The sequence below is a fragment of the Cynara cardunculus genome, assembly GCF_001531365.2.
Source record: "Cynara cardunculus var. scolymus isolate 2C chromosome LG 4, CcrdV1, whole genome shotgun sequence".
NCBI classification, from domain to species: domain Eukaryota; kingdom Viridiplantae; phylum Streptophyta; class Magnoliopsida; order Asterales; family Asteraceae; genus Cynara; species Cynara cardunculus.
This window is the reverse complement of record NC_037531.1, coordinates 18,335,956-18,352,148: the sequence shown is the minus strand read 5'-3', so window position 1 is coordinate 18,352,148 and position 16,193 is coordinate 18,335,956. Positions and strand designations below refer to the sequence as shown.

General features: G+C 36.8%; 2 protein-coding genes across 7 annotated transcripts; one reads left to right on the top strand and one right to left on the bottom strand.

Annotated features, from left to right (window-relative positions):
• Nucleotides 1-229: 229 nt before the first annotated feature.
• LOC112511252 (ATPase 9, plasma membrane-type) lies at nt 230-6,236 on the bottom strand. 4 transcript variants are annotated; one of them, XM_025116793.1, is made up of 13 exons: nt 6,180-6,236; nt 5,916-6,035; nt 5,706-5,804; nt 4,057-4,509; nt 3,173-3,499; nt 2,983-3,102; nt 2,644-2,766; nt 2,450-2,554; nt 1,953-2,262; nt 1,359-1,873; nt 1,038-1,211; nt 766-948; nt 437-622 (listed from the first exon to the last, which is right to left on the bottom strand). In XM_025116793.1, the coding sequence occupies exons 1-13, from the start codon at nt 6,234-6,236 to the stop codon at nt 437-439; spliced, it is 2,772 nt and encodes a 923-aa protein (XP_024972561.1). The 4 variants fall into 4 exon arrangements, with proteins under 4 accessions (XP_024972562.1, XP_024972560.1, XP_024972563.1 ...); XM_025116794.1 differs by lacking the exons at nt 5,706-5,804; nt 5,916-6,035; nt 6,180-6,236 and adding an exon at nt 230-326 and having other exon boundaries at nt 441-622; nt 1,320-1,873; nt 4,057-4,413; XM_025116792.1 differs by lacking the exons at nt 5,706-5,804; nt 5,916-6,035; nt 6,180-6,236 and adding an exon at nt 230-326 and having other exon boundaries at nt 441-622; nt 4,057-4,413.
• Nucleotides 6,237-9,192: 2,956 nt separating this feature from the next.
• On the top strand, nt 9,193-15,643 carry LOC112511255 (DCN1-like protein 4). Of its 3 annotated transcripts, none has more exons than XR_003069078.1 (10): nt 9,193-9,493; nt 12,575-12,659; nt 12,795-12,869; nt 12,945-12,981; nt 13,886-13,969; nt 14,069-14,129; nt 14,383-14,489; nt 14,755-14,820; nt 15,152-15,311; nt 15,519-15,643. XR_003069078.1 is itself a non-coding variant. In XM_025116800.1 (9 exons), exons 1-9 carry the CDS (start codon nt 9,421-9,423, stop codon nt 15,245-15,247), a joined length of 684 nt encoding a protein of 227 aa, XP_024972568.1. In that variant the 5' UTR covers nt 9,193-9,420; the 3' UTR covers nt 15,248-15,355. The 3 variants fall into 3 exon arrangements, 1 of the variants encoding a protein (XP_024972568.1); XR_003069077.1 differs by having other exon boundaries at nt 15,382-15,643; XM_025116800.1 differs by lacking the exon at nt 15,519-15,643 and having other exon boundaries at nt 15,152-15,355.
• Nucleotides 15,644-16,193: the final 550 nt, after the last annotated feature.

The window sequence follows — 16,193 nt, the reverse complement described above, 5'->3', positions numbered from 1 at the left end:
TCAAGATTGAATACAATGTTATAATCGAAAAAAGAACATGAGATTCGAGTATAGAATTAAGTTTTTTGTTGTTGCTAAATGTAGATCATCTGTAGCCTGATATCGATGGCTGGCTTATTCCCACGTCTTTGGTCATGGCGATCTTCCATGAAAACCAGACTTTCTTCAAATCATGCATTCCTAATTCTTATTTTTACGTTCTCCAAAAAAATTCGTGTTCTTGGCGACCCTAAACCGTGTAGTGTTGTTGAATGGTTTCGATATCGAGACCCTTGAGCTTCACCACTGATTCGACATGTCCTTTCAGAGTATGAAGCTCCCTCAACCTATAACATTAGATACAGATATCAGGTTGGAGTCTGATATACCATCAAACCTGTACTTTTTCAGAAAGAATTCAAATGAGTTCTTCTACATATCTGTTCAGAATCGAGACTTACCTAGCGACCTCTGCTCGCCTTTTTGCCTGTTCTGCAAGCTCGGATAATTCCCTGTAGTTATTCTTATCTTTCAAGATCTCGTTTGCATCAGGTGCCTGGAGGCCGTGCAGAGTGCGTTGGGCGGTGGCCCATTGTGCTTCCCTCTCGCCACGCCCGTAGTCCTTTTTGGTAGTGAAAGCGGTCTAGATGTGCCCAAAAGTTTAGTAATTAGAATACTGATCGATTTAGTAATTATATTCCACCCAGATATGGGGTCGACGGAAGGTAAGATGTACGCAGTGTTTGTGAAAAGTGTGACAAATAGAGAAAGGAAGAACGGGCTTGCCTTGTTTTGGAGCATATTGTCCCAGGCCTTCCCGCTCAATGCATATCGGATGATAAATTTGAATATATCTAACGGGAAGTAGAAGACGATGCTATACAACCAAATCACACCCGCCCAACCCCAGCCGATTCCCTTCACTCTTGCAAACTCCCAGTCAGCGTAGACAGCGATTAATGTAGCGATCTTCATCAAATGAGATTGTTAGAACACTTGATATACTGAATATATCCCATACAGAGACAGAGGTATGGAAATGTAACGAATAAACTCACCAGCTGTGCTACCAGAAAGGCGAAGCAGAGTAGAAAACCAGGTCGTTCGACGAACGACCAGCTCCTTGACCTGGTGACGAAAATGAGCGCCTGACTGATGATACTAACTTGGAGGTAAAGAGCAGACATAAGCTCGTGTTCGTTGTTTTTGATCGGTTTTACACCGAATTTTTCCTGAAAAATCCATCATGAATACCGTTATAGAGGATAGAATGATACTGCATGTAGAAACCCAACTCAGGATATCCCACACAGAGGAAGGGTCTCGGGGATAAGTGATACTGAATGTGAATCTTGTAAATAATTGACGGTTAATCTTACGGTAAAGAAGTTGGATTCCTTTGCCGCCCAGAAGAAAATAACGGTCATAACGGCTAGGTAAGTGCCGAGGACAATCCCGGTGGCGAAGATTTCCTTTAACTTCCATGAGTCGGGCAACGGGCTCGGCTTGACCTTGTCCTTAGATATGGTCATGATGGTTCCATCGTTGAGGATGGCGATGATCAGAACCATGAAAGGAGAGAAATCGAACCGCCAGATAAGAGCGATCAGCATGAAACCAAGCACAATACGGATGGTGATGGAGACGGCATAGATGGTGTAGTTCTTCATCCTCTGAAAGATGGCTCTGCTAGTCAAAACTGCACTAACGATCACACTAAGTCCCGGTTCTGTCAACACGATGTCCGATGCACTTCGAGCGGCATCCGTGGCGTCGGCAACTGCAATACCGATGTCGGCCTTCTTTAGCGCCGGTGCATCGTTCACACCGTCTCCCGTCATTCCACAAATATGCTTTCTCTCCTGCAGTTTCTTCACAATTTCGTACTTATGTTCTGCATTACATACATAATATAGTTTCAGCTATCATTCTTAAATTCGAGTTTTTATAGGGAGTAATTGTGTATCTCTTACCCGGAAAGACCCCAGCGAAACCATCAGCCTTCTCGATTAGCTCCTCAATCGGGACATTAGCGATAGCTGTATCCTTGTTTTGGCCAAGGAGCGAGGAAGAGGGATACATATTCGTTCCCATTCCTAGCCTTCGACCAGTTTCCTTGCCAATGGCAAGCTGATCACCTGTGATCATCTTGACGTTGACACCAAGATGGAGGGCACGTCGAATGGTTTCAGCACTGTCGTGCCTTGGAGGGTCAAATAGCGGCAACAAACCAACAAACACCCAAGGTCCTCCGGGGCTCTCCTTTGTTTTCTCGGGTACACTCTATATATGAAACCACCCAAATCATTAGTTTTCAAGATAACCAAACAAACTCAGTGTATTCCACACAGATGTAGGGTCCGCAATATATCCCACAGAGATAGGGTCTTGGGAGGGAGGATAGGATATATGCAGATTTTGCAGTTTCTGGATCAAAACATGTTGGAACATCGGAAACATAGAAACTCACCTGTTGGCAAACAGCAAGAGAACGAAGACCACGCTCCGCGAATTTGTCAATTATTGAGAACACTCGATTCTTTTCTTCGTTCTTTAGGTTGCATAGCTCCACAATCTGAGAGATTTCAAGCAAATCAAGTACATATAGGAACAAATCAATGAAGATTACGTTTAATACTTGCAATCTAGAGTAGTTTATCGTACCTGCTCGGGTGCACCTTTGCTCAGCCTGTACCAATTTCCGCTTTGATCTATATACGTTATTGCTGTTCGTTTGTCCACGGGATTGAAGGGCAGAAAATGCACCTCAGTGATCCCTGCTCGTGCCTGCATAAATGAAAGAAACGTTCCTGTTTAGTTTGCACTCTCGAGCACCAGCTCAATTGGCAAATAAAGGCCAGACCTTGGGGATCCTCCCCATAGGTTGCCAGCCACCGGAGATAATTCCGACTGTTATAAAGTTCTCATGGGATTAATTGAGATGCGTGCAAGCTGTCCCAGACACCCATGGTTAAAAAAAACATCTTATATGGTTTATTTTACCTCCTTAGGATCTCCAAGCATTCCTACAATACAAGCATCTATGGCATCTTGATTCTCCACCCTTGAAGCCCTTGCTCCATACAAAATCACTGTGTCTTTATCCATATCCTTCACAAAAACCTGAAGAAAAAAGGGATTTTGTTCAATCTTTCATTGTTAATTTTATGTTAAACTCCACTTGAACACTGACCTCAATGAGGGTTTTGTCAACTGTGAGCTTGTTGAGGGTGAGAGTACCAGTTTTGTCACTACACAAAACATCCATCCCAGCCATTTCTTCAATGGCTGTCATTCTTTTGGTGATGGCACCTTGCTCTGAAAGCTTGTGGGACCCGATTGCCATGGTCACTGACAAAACCGTTGGCATCGCAATTGGGATCCCGCCAATGAGAAGAACCAGTAAATTGTCGATTCCGTTTCTGTAACTTCGTTTCTGAATTGGGTACATCACCACTATCTCGATTATGAGCCCAATGGCGATGGAGCATATGCAGAAGTTACCAATGGCTGTCAATACCTGATAAAAAAATCCAATCCATCACAAGATGTTAACTGGATTTTAGTCGAGAATATTTGGAACCTATTAGATTACTCTCCAAAAGAGTTCTTAGAAAAGAACAAGAGTTTTGGCGTATATTGAAGAGAAAAAGGACCTCCAACAGAGGTAGACAGGTAAAGGGAGGTCTGACATATATCAAAGAGAAAAAAAGTATAAATCTAGCCAATACGAGACTCCAACATGTCCCCTCTAACAGATGTCAAACATGCAAAGATGCCTTTTATGGTAGACATTGGCTTTGATACCATATGAGAATTCGTGGTATCCCATTAGATTACTCTTCATAAGTGCCTTTAGGAAAGAACAGGGTTCCAACATATATTAAAGAGAGAAAATGTAAGTGTAGCCAATTTCTGAATCTAACATGCCCCCTCCTACAAATGTCCTGATGGAAGACATCGGTTCTGAAACTATGTGAAAATATGTGGAAACCACCAGATTACTTTCCAAAAAAACCCTTTCAAGAAGAAGTGTAGCTGAGACTCTAACAAAACTATCTGATAACTAACTGGTACCTTTTGGAAATGACCGACTTGATTTGTGCTATCGACTAGGTGAGCAGCCTTTCCGAAGAAGGTGTGGACCCCAGTAGCTATAACGACAGCTTCGATCTCACCCTGTTTGCACGTTGAGCCGGAATATACGCTAGCACCTGGATGCTTGGTCACGGGTAATGACTCGCCGGTCAATGCAGATTGGTCGATCTTGAGAGGATCTCCCTCTAGGAGACGGGCGTCAGCTGGGATAATGTCTCCCAGTTTGACGCTAATCACGTCTCCTGGAACCAGGATGGATGCTTCCTGTTCGGACCATTTTCCATCCCTTAAGACCTTTGTTTTGGGAGCAAGACCTGCCATGAGAGCTGCTGCAGCATTGCCTGCATTGTTCTCCTCTATGAAACTGATGGTGGAGTTTATGAGAAGCAATGTTACAATTCCAACAAAATCTTGCCAATCTGGAGGCTTTCCCTGCAATTAGTTATTCACAATCAGCTACATATAATATTAATATATATATATATATATATATATATATATATATAAGTTTAAGTTTGAATGAGAATGGATTTTATAACGAGAAAGGTAAGAAGTAATCTCCACCCTCAAATCAATCCTAATTGTAGATAACACTAATAGAATGCACAAGATCAATTCTCGTATCAAGTGCAATTCATAAGATGAGAGTGAGATTAAAAGTGATCAAAAGGTTCAGATGTCTTCTTACGCTTCTCACTTTAACTCATATTCTATCATTTGATCATTCGTAAGTATATATATATTTTTTCAAATTGTTAAATAATAAAAATGTTTTTTTAATATAAAGATACTTACCACCATACAAAGAGCCTTATTTCTCTCTCATTAGAAAAGTACTCGTTCAATACAGTAACATACATCTCGATTTTAATGTTTCGTTTAATTTTGTCTCATGTCTATGTTATAATACGGTTTTATGTGGTTTTGAGAAAACGATAATGTTTTTATTTTTTAATAAAATATAAATTTGAAGATATTATAAAATTTGAATAAAAGATATTAATATTAGTATCAAATTAACTATTTAAAAGCTTTTGTTTTTTTTGTGTAATTTCTTTAATTCAAATTTTTATTATAATTTAATTTAATTTTAATAACGAARTAATTTATTTTTGATTTAATATATTTTTTTACAAATATAATAATTAAGTATTTTGTTAGAACAAAATAATTATCCTAATTATATTTTAAATTCTTTATATTTAAAATGAAATGTTTATCCTGTATTTAATTATATTTATCTGCAGTTAGTTACACAAATGCAAACATGGAGCTTTAATAAGTTGTACTTATACATAATTTACTTGTAATCGTGAATTTTAAGTAATATGCATCAATAAACAGTACTTCATATACAAAAAATGATTTTTAAGAGTATTTGTCAAATGTTTTATAATACAGTATAAATATTCATAAATGAAATGCGAAAAAGTCGCACGTCACTCTCCATATGTTTCATTTGATCAAATATGGTACAATATTTGAACCTCTCCTTTTGCAAATTTATTTATATATACATCAAAACTCAGTATTGTTATATGTATACTTATTTATATCAAAATCAGGTTAATTTATATATTAAAAATGTAAAAAAGAAAATGATATAGCGGTAGAAGAAAGAGAGATACCCCTCCATTGGCCAATACAATAGCCATGATTGCGGCAACCTCCATAACCCATGACAAAGGATTCCACATGAACCCTAAGAACTTGAGGAATTTGCTTTCCTGTTTCAATATTCGCCATTGAAATCAAGCATCAGTTCCATGAGTGTCCGTATAACAAAACGATGTTAGAAATCAAAAATCAATTCATAGTTATGAATCGATCTAATCCACCTTTTTCTCTTCTAATTTATTCGGACCAAATTCCGCAAGCCTCTTATTCCCTTCTTCAGTCGTCAATCCCTCTCTGGTACATTTCAGTGTTTCAAATACCTCGTCGACTGGAACAGTCTCCTGTATTATCAAATCATACAAAATCGCGATTCAAATTCAAAATTCGTAATCCAAATTGGATCATGAAAACCGTCGACTAATCGTTGAAAATCAATTGAAAAACATCAAAATTCGAGAAAGGGAAGGAGGAAGGAGGAATCATACGAGATCGACGTTCTCCTTTTTGAGTTCCTCCCAACTGATTCCTTGGTCTCCTGCCATTGTTGATTGTGGACGTCGTCACCTGTGAGTGTTGTTGTTGATTGTTGGATGTGTAAGAAGCGAATGGGCATTGCAATCTGAAGTGAATGGAGGGATTGGAGGTCTATAAGAATGGTGGGAGAGAGAGAAGGTGAAGGAAGGAAGAATGAGAGTGAAACTAGGAAGGAAGTTGGAGCTTTTTATGCTGCCATGGGAGAGACGTACATTTGTATATCTATGAATGAATCCACTTGTTAGAACTCTGTTGGCTGTAAATTATGCATTTAAACTTGTACATTTCCCCTTATATATGTTGAAGTTATTTCAACATGTGTGTTAATGTTTCCTTACAATAAGTAAAATATAACAAACATGTATAAATAAATACAATAAAAATTAAAAGAATTATACCTTAAATTAACGTATTTTAACTTGATTTTATTTTAAATAACGTATTTTCAAAACTTTCATTTTGATATCTAAGATGTAAAGTTTTAAACATTTAAGTATCCGGTAGTGATGCCAAATCGGCCTGGAACCACCGGAGGACCGGGACCGGCAAAGGCCCGGCCCGAGACGTGTAAGGACATGTTATGGGACCGAAAACATGGATCGGTTGGGGTTTTTGGTAGTTTCGTGGGACCGAGACCGCCGGTCCAACCCAACAATTCAAATAATTTTATAAATAAATGTATTTTCAAATAGTTTTATAATGTATTTTTATAAGACAATGTAATTAATTATATTAAAACGCATTTTTAAAGTATATTTAGGTGACCAAATTGTAAATTTTATAATGTATTAAAAATATATATCATTATTTTTTTTAAATCTTATTTTTTAATGTCGGGACCGGCAGCCCATAAATGGTTATGAAGTACCTTGACCGGTCCTACCATTTTCAACCAAGACCGGTTATAGCCGGTTATGAGAAAGCTTGAGACCGATTAGGCCCGGCCACCCACTGCCCTACTCTAGCCCGACTCCAACCTAGCCCTACTCCACCTTACCCGACTCCAACCTATCACTAACCACCATATATCATTGTAGTTGTCACAGCTACCACCCTGCCACCCACTGCCCTACTCTAGCCCCACCCCTACCGCCTCGCCCACCTTGCCTGCCCCCAACAACCCCCACTTATGGGGCAGGGTTTGGTAGGGGGTGGGTCGAGGTGATAGCTGTGACAACAACAGTAGTGACATGGTGGTTGGTAGAGTGTGGGGTGGGGTAATGTGTGCGATAGTCCAAACAAAGACGATTGTTTCAATTCTTTTGAGAGACTTCATTTCAATTCCTACCAACCAAACACGTGATCAAATTCCATCAAAATTCATTTCAATTCCTTCAAAGTCAAATTTCTTCGATGAATTCCAATTTCATCAAATTTCATTCTATGAACCAAACACCCCCTTATATCATTTTTGTTACCAAATTACTGGCTTGAAGTAATTTTCATAATCTTTTTTATAATGATTTGATGACAGCAAGCTTATGTGATGAGTAAAAAAGATGGAAAGAGGAGTCCAAGAATAGTAATGCTAAGGGAAGAAACATCCAAAGCCCTTGGTCTTTCATGATGGAAGGCTAGCTTTCTGCCCAACACCATTCGCACCCTTGTGCATGTTGCCCTTCGCTATTATTTTAAATATCTATATCTATACTATATTATAAAACATTTGATAAAAATTCTTAAAACTAACTTTTATACATGAAGTACTGTATATTGATGCATATTACTTAAAATTCAAGATTATCAGTAAATTATGCATAAGTACAACTCATTAAAACTTAATGCTTGAATTTGTGTAACTAACTGCGGATAAATATAATCAAATAAATGATAAGCATCTCATTTTAAAATATAAAAAATCTAAAATATAATTAGAATAATTAGCGAGTTCTAACAAAATAATTAATTATTATCTTTATAAAAAAATTATATTATTAAAYCAAATATAAATTACTTCGTTAATACAAATTAAATTATAATAAAAAAATTGAATTAAAAACTACATAAAAATGAAGAATTTTAAATAGTTAATTTGACACTAATACCGATATATTTTTTGTCAAATTTTTATGATATTTTCAAATTTATATTTTATTAAAAAAATAAAAAGATCATTACTTTTTTCAAAATCACATTATAACATCGACGGAGATAAAGAATAAAGTAAAATATTAAAATCAAGATATATCTCGTTGCAATGCGCGAATACTCTTCTAATATATTTAAAACAAGTTTTATTATGTATGAAGTTTGAACATTTCATGTATTATATATAAAATTTGTTTTTATATTTATTTATCTTTTTTAATTATTTTTTACATGTCTGATCGTAAAATCGCAACGACTCTTGTGATCAAACAAGAAACGAACCAGAATGAATAAACAATAAGGTATTTTGGTTCAGTTTAATCGAATGAAACCTAAGTAGCTTTTTGTTTGTTTGGATTAATACGAAATGTTGTTTTAAACTAGTAATATTGAGTACGTGGTTATATATGCAAAGTAATCGTTTTATTCAGATATTTACCAAACAACTATATTTCATTAATAACCCAATCATATAGAAGGTTAAAAATGATAATTTATTATCATTCAAAACAGTTAACAAACAATCATATTTCATTATGCAATATATTATACAGAGTTTTTTAAACATTCTGACTATTTAACTATTTTTTATATCAAACCATTAAGCAACTGTCACTTATAAAAGGTTATCAAGGACTTAAGCACATGCTCGCTCGCAGAGACATTCCAATAATTATGAAGGCCCTGCTATATCCATAATTTTTTATTACATTGTAAATATGATGACAAATGATATATGTTTAGAATAAAAATGAGATAAACTCTAAAATGATTAACAATAACTTTTATATAATTTTGTATGGCGTGTGTGATGGCCCACTCAGAAAGTTGATATACCATGAAATTAAATCGAGACTGTATGCTGAGCGGATAGGTGACCACCGTACCAAGTAAAACTTCAAGGAGATCGACCACCTCGGTTTCTACAGAACCGCCCATTCTCCACCGTACTCAACGGTGTATCCGGTGTAGAGATCAGTCTCTTCTTCTCTTTAGGAGCCGTTGAAGCTTCGTCACGGTGCTGGTGGTTGGTGTTATCATCGATTCGTCGGATTATTTATTCGTAGTCGTCTAGAAATTTGATTTTCAGAAAGTATAATCAAGATGCCTAGGACTGCGTCAAAGAAAGGGCCAGCCAATTCCTCTAGTTCTTCCGCCGTTGATCTATTTCGCTCTGGTATTCCATAGATTCGTGCTACCGGACTCCCATTTTGCAAAATAGTTTCGTTTTCACCCTTTTTTTTTTATTTCGGAGTTGAATTTGAGGCGCATGTTACTGTTTTTTGACTACTTTTGTGGTGCTTTAAGTTCGAAGATAAGTTACGGATTTGGAATATCATACGCTGATCGAATGATGTTCTTCAATGGTGAACTGATTAAAAATTGACTTGGCCAGGGATCAACTTGAATTCCTGTAGTAGAATGTGGAAGACCCTGGGATAGTCCTTTAAAGTTCATTTGATTGTTCCGGACTTTCTTGAATGTTGAACATTGTATTTAGTTGTTTATATAAAGCTTATATGTCACATAATTACTGACAGCCTTGGTGTGCAATGTACAATGGAAAGTTCATATGATCAACCTTAATTAATTGCAAAGGAAAGAGCCAAAGAGGCCTTTAACTGATGAAATGTAGAGTGGGATTTGGTTAAGGTTCTGATCATCATGGTCTGGTTCAAGATTAACCTATTCTTTATCTATACACAGTCATGTTTTCACAGCATGTATGCTATTGATCATTAGTAGAATCAGCAGTAGCTTTATTTAAAGCCACATTCACATGTGTAAATACAATCATCATGGAGAGTGTAGATCTGTAGTAGGAAATTTGTTGTTTCTCTTTATGATGAAGAGTGAGCGAGTTTCATAACCATTGTACTTGTAGTTTCTTTTTTTTAATTCATCAAACTAACAATTCTTGCTAAAATTGAACAAAGTCAAAGCGAGTAATTCTAACCATCATACTTGTCAAAAACTCAAAATTACCTAAAGTAGCTCCCTTAGCATGCTATAGTGTTCCTTAGCATTTTTAGGAAAAATACAATAGTTAGATGCAACGAAATTACAAGTACAATGGTTAGAAAATTAATTTACTCTTGTGATAAGACATGGAGATGGGGGTGTCTTACTGTTTTGGGGGGGGGGGGGATCGAGGTTACCTATGAGGTATGCAAAAAGTTGGGAACCAAAGGTTTTATATAAGAAGATGTAACTTGGAATAAGATCAATATGTCTACCCTTTTTTTGCAACAGAAAGCGTATTCAATACAGTTTGGTGGCCAAAAACATAGCAACAGGTTAACTTCGGTATGTAGCTCATCTGTGAGAAGAGAGATTGAAGGGTATGTTTACATAAGCTAGTGCATGAACCTGAACAATTTCATGTATCATGTTGGGTCATAGGTTGCCCTGCTGGATGGAGGAACACATAGAGTGGACCAAAATAATTATATTAGGTCCATTTCCTTGTTTCACAGTGGCAAAATGTTCGGGCAGATGATATTACATTTGGATTTCATGTGTTGTGTTATGACGGAAGTCACTTTGCTGATAATGCCACATGGACAAATTGCAGGCTTTTGGTGAATATATGTGTATTAGTAAGTAGTGGTTATAAGAAGATTTGTACTGAGCTAAGATTAGCAACTGCAACATGTTTCCCTTAATACAAGCAAAGTAGTTCTTCACCCCTTCCTTGTTTGTTGATTAAGAGTTTACAAGAAAGAGGGACCAACAGATTGCATGAAGTAATGCTTATGAACATTGGTCCTTGAAAATTTCAAAGTGGTAGGAAGCTCTCAAGTTTATAAATTACGCCCAGGCATATATGGATTATGATCATACTTATGAAAGCTCTTTTAGAAGCTATGATGAGGCAACCACTGTTTTTCAGAGACGTTGCAAGTTATACTCAACTTAGCTTTTGTGTATATGAAGACTACTATATCCTGCACTGCTTGGATAGCTAAAGGATGAACTCTAAAGGTTCCCATTGGATAAGATAGAGCTAATTGTGTATTACCCTCAGATAAAGGGGATTTAAAGAATAATGCCAATGGGGCAGATCTTATTTGAAAGAAAGTTAGCAAAATGCTTGTAGGACTGTGATATTGCACTGGGTTGGCTACTCTCTGTGATCCCAGCTGCTACTATCAGATATCTATGACTGATTCTACAGCTCCTTCACACAGGGTATGGAGAGGGGATACCTAAAGAGAAAGTTAGGGTTCTTACTTCCAGAGTTCCAGCCTTCGTTCCTTCACTCTCCTAGGAACTAGGAAGGACTTTACCCCTCTATCTTATAGATGTAATAGGATTTAGAATTCTTCCTCTTAGAGCTTTTCCTCATATTGCAGTATTAGAGATCCATAGGCATGAATGCAATGTGCAGTATTTGTTGCATCTTTGTTGCCCATCCTTGTTCTGTGATATTGGTTGCCAGAGGTATGTGGCATCCTTCCTTACGATTTGAAATTCTATGTGACAAGTTGCTAAGGGTAACATCAGTGGTGCCCTTTAGAGTAAAGAAGCTGAAAGCGGATAGATCCACACTATCTGTGTGATAGTGAAAAATTAGCTAACCTTCCCCATTGCTAGATCTTTGGAGTGATATCTGCTCTATATGCCAAAAGCTGCTTTATGTATGCATTGTTTTGTTGCCCAACATAGATTTTATGCTTTGTCCATATTTGAGTAGAGGATAAGATGGCCGGAAACGTTATAGAAGCTGAATGATTTTGACTCCACTGTTTACTGTCTCTTATGCCTGTTTTTATACACTCCTTTCCAGATCTTTAAAACTTTCAAATTCTGTGACACAATTTATGTTTCTCTTGTGACTTTCCAAAACTATTTTATTTTTCACAAGTTGGGGTCCTCACGGAATCAGCCTCTTTACCTTTGATGTAGAGGAAAGGTCTATGTACATCCTACGCTTGATCCAGATCCCATTTCGAGTTGGATATACCGAGTACCTTTGGTTTGGTTTGGTTGGGCTGTTTTGGTTTGGTTTGGTTTGATTTGGTATATACATACATAATACATATATATACATATACATATATATATTAAAGAGCTATGCAAATTTATGTTGAACCTAATTACAAGTAGTACATAATAGCTTTGCTTGTTCAATGTATAGTTTGAATAAAAACTGTTATTGGGGCTGTAACTAGACATCCTTCTTCAAAACCTCCCCCTCTTTTTCAAACATTCAGACTTATTAGGTTTCACTTGTATAGTTAATCTTTTTTTTTAGCTTCAGGTAAAGCTGCTACGAAAGAGTTGGAACGTATCGATCAGCTATATTATTCCTATGCAAATAATTTATCTGGTATGATCGAGTAAGTGCAATAGTTTTACTTCACTGATTAAAATAATTGCAGTGGCATATAGTGATATAACTAAAAGTTAGTTTCTTCATGTGGAGTTGGTGAACTTTGCTTCTCTATTTTTGATGCACTCGTATTCATGAACAGTCCTGAAGGAATAGAATCTCTCTGTTCTGATCTAAAAGTTGATCATACAGATGTACGAATATTGATGCTAGCTTGGTAAGTTCCGTTGCATCCATCTCCATTTCTCATGTCTCATGATGCTTATATTACTGATTGGTCATTGACTTCCAGGAAAATGCAAGCTGAAAAGCAAGGATACTTTACCCTGGTAAGGAAAATTTGTATTTTCGTCATAAGTAATGGCATAATTTCAGCGTCTTCTTGACATGCCTTGTCTTAACACACTGTAGACCTTTGGTATCTAGTTTTATGGTTTCTGCACATGTATTAAATTGCTCTCTACATGCCACTTGTTAAAAGATTGTTGCATATATAATTATTACACTTTTTGATAAACATGACAAGTTTACCTCAATGAAAGAGCACAATCTTAGAAATGTATACTTATTCCACCGGTTGAATTTCTCTTTCTCGTCAACTCTTAAATATTTGTGTCATAACTAAGGGAGAAATTGGAAATTTAGTAAATTATAACTATCTATTTACGAAAGTGGAAACTTACTTGAGAACAACTTAAATAGAAATGTGGGCACTGATTTTGGGACAGAGGGCGTATATTGTTAGACCATACCAACTTCTTCCGAGGTTATATGTATTGCACAATAATGCAAAATGTATCACTTGACTCAGAGCACCTCTTAATCTTTAATTTATTTTGCTTCAAAGTATGGACTATGCATACATTGTATAAAGTAGCTAAGGGCCTCTTTGTTGGCAGCTTAATTAGCTTTATGGAATTCACAGCTTATTCGGTCAGCTATATTGTTTGGTTGTGGCTTAAGGATATAGAAAGTGGCTTATTCAATAAACTTTTAGGGGGAGCTTTATGCAAAAAGCCAAGTTTTTTTTCCCAAACCTGCTTCTCCCAATTAGAAAACACACTCCTTCCATCTATGAAAAAACCCTCTCAAACAACAACCTTACAGACAGCTTTATCCACATAGGACTTAATGAAAAACCAACCAAACAACCTCTAAATGAGAAAGTTAAATCTCAGATTCAGCTTGCTAATCATCTGGTGTGATAACCTTTTATTTTCCGGTTCTTCATAGGAGGAGTGGCGAAAAGGTCTCAAAGCATTGCGTGCTGACACTATAATAAAATTAAAAAAGGCACTTCCTGAGCTTGAAAAGGAGGTATGTAAACACACTAGCACATTTGTCTAAGTGGTGTGGAGTGTAAGGAGAAAGATGTGTGGATTGCTGATGATTTTTGTTTCTGTATTCTGAAAAAAGGTTCGAAGGCCATCAAATTATGTGGAATTCTATTCCTATGCATTCCGATACTGCTTAACAGGTATAACTAAATCCTGGCAGTTTTGTTGTCTAGTTTTACAAAACTAATAAATCTTCCTTTTAACCTTGAGGACTAGCTCAACCGGCAATTAAAGAGTATGCCTTGAGGGGTCCTCCTCATTGGTGCCCGGTTTGAGTCTCTTCAGGACTCTGGGGATTTTTCTGGTTGTTATCTTCAGTGCCCCATAAGATTAGTGGGAAAAAAGCTTCCCTTCTTTTGGATTGGTTTTCACATTGATTTTTATGCTTATTAGAGGAGAAGCAAAAGAGCATCGATATTGAAAGCATATGTGAGCTATTGGAGCTCGTTTTGGGGTTGCAGTTCCGTCCTCAGGTGGATCTTTTTGTTCAATATCTAAGGGTGAGCTTTGTTTTCTCACGTTTCTGTTTGCCTTAGTAGCTCTCAACTATCGTAGCTAGTTGTCTTATATTTCAATTGCGAATGTAGCTTATGAATGCCAACCATCATCCACAAAACATCATAAATAACGCAGAAAACAACCATCACAAAAAAAATTAAGGAGATAAAAAGAAATGGGTAGCACTCAAATGACTGATTCTGAACATCTGAATGTGATTCTTTTAGAACAATGACAGTTCCTAATGATTTTTTAGCCATTTTGCAGACGCAGATTGATTACAAGGTCATAAACATGGATCAGTGGATGGGTTTCTACAGATTCTGCCAGGAGGTGATCACATTTAGTTACTGTTTAATAATTACCTTCTACCCTGGTTCCCAAAAGTGAGACTGCACCGGTCCGGCAGTCCCCACTGATTATTGATAATCACCTCTTAACCAGTTTTTCCATGGATACGTTCCTGCCGGTAGAGGTGTGGATGTAATCCATATGAGTGAGGTCCCGGGTTCGACCCCAGGCACCACTTCTCTGCCTACGGGATGCATGCGCGATTTACCTCCGCCATGATGGCCGTGGGACTGGTGCAGTCAGGGCGCTCTAGAACTTCCATAATACACTATCAGATTGATTTTATTACTAGTTCAATTTTTCATCATTACAGATAAGCTTCCCAGATTTCAGCAACTATGATGCCGAACTTGCTTGGCCCCTGATTCTAGACAATTTTGTTGAATGGGTGAGGTCAAAACAGACCTAATCGAGTTTCCATCGAGCAGAATCGGACCTCTCTGTCTCATTGATCGTACCCAATATTTGCGCAGGTACGTATTTTAATTCAGGTTCACTTTTCAAAATGCTTTTCTGATCATCGGGTTTCTCACTAATACACAGGATCCTGATCTAACGATACATATATTGCATGGAATTTTGTTTATGTTTGTTCATGAACACTTTCTCTGTCAAATATTCCTATTCTTGTACTTAATTTGAAATCTTAAAAGAGACGAAATAGGCTTGATTTTTGTTAGGATCGGTGTTCTAAAAGACTGCAACGTGCCGTGGCACAAGGCCCGTCTCGATGTTGATCCCCATGGCATGCCATGGCTCGATGTGCATGTTTATTGTAAGAATTATTTGATCTCTTTTTTTTACATCTTGTTAGTATATAAACCAAGTTTTTATGATATTATATTAATTTAAATTGTTCAATATCACTGAGTAATAGTTGAAAACATGTGTATATAACTATATATAGAGGGCCTTCTTTGAGACTCATAAAATTGTGATAATATTGAGAACTAGTACATCATATGCTATTTCATATGATTTCTTTTCATCCAAGACTAGCATTTAGAATATTGATTAACATATATTTCTTTCACAATGTGAGCCTTTTTAGCCTGTTTGTAAAACAAAAGTTACACGTAAAAAAAATTCACATTGTGAATCGCATACATATGAAACAAAGACATTGTGAAACAAAGATATGTTCATAAATACATTAACTGTTAGTCTTAGATGAGAAAGAATCATGTGACACAATACCTTCAGATAAAAGTTCTCACGGTTATCACAATTTATGGAGTTCTTAAATGGTTAAGCTCCTATATATATAGATAGATAGATTTGCCTCTATAAGTCAAGCCATGAAAAACGTTGTGGCTACTAAGGCTTGACCTCACAGTTACACCATGCCTCACACA

What these genes read in the sequence shown, in the direction of transcription:
- LOC112511252 (XM_025116793.1), bottom strand. Translation starts at nt 6,236, where the DNA reads ATGGCAGGAGACCAAGGAATCAGTTGGGAGGAACTCAAAAAGGAGAAC. An exon ending in TGCTTGGAGATCCTAAGGAG is followed by an intron (nt 2,767 to 2,982) that starts GTAAAATAAACC and finishes TCATTTATGCAG; the next exon opens with GCACGAGCAGGGATCACTGA. An exon ending in TTTCGCTGGGGTCTTTCCGG is followed by an intron (nt 1,874 to 1,952) that starts GTAAGAGATACA and finishes TATGTAATGCAG; the next exon opens with AACATAAGTACGAAATTGTG.
- LOC112511255 (XM_025116800.1), top strand. Translation starts at nt 9,421, where the DNA reads ATGCCTAGGACTGCGTCAAAGAAAGGGCCAGCCAATTCCTCTAGTTCT. An exon ending in CGAATATTGATGCTAGCTTG is followed by an intron (nt 12,870 to 12,944) that starts GTAAGTTCCGTT and finishes ATTGACTTCCAG; the next exon opens with GAAAATGCAAGCTGAAAAGC. An exon ending in TTTTTGTTCAATATCTAAGG is followed by an intron (nt 14,490 to 14,754) that starts GTGAGCTTTGTT and finishes GCCATTTTGCAG; the next exon opens with ACGCAGATTGATTACAAGGT.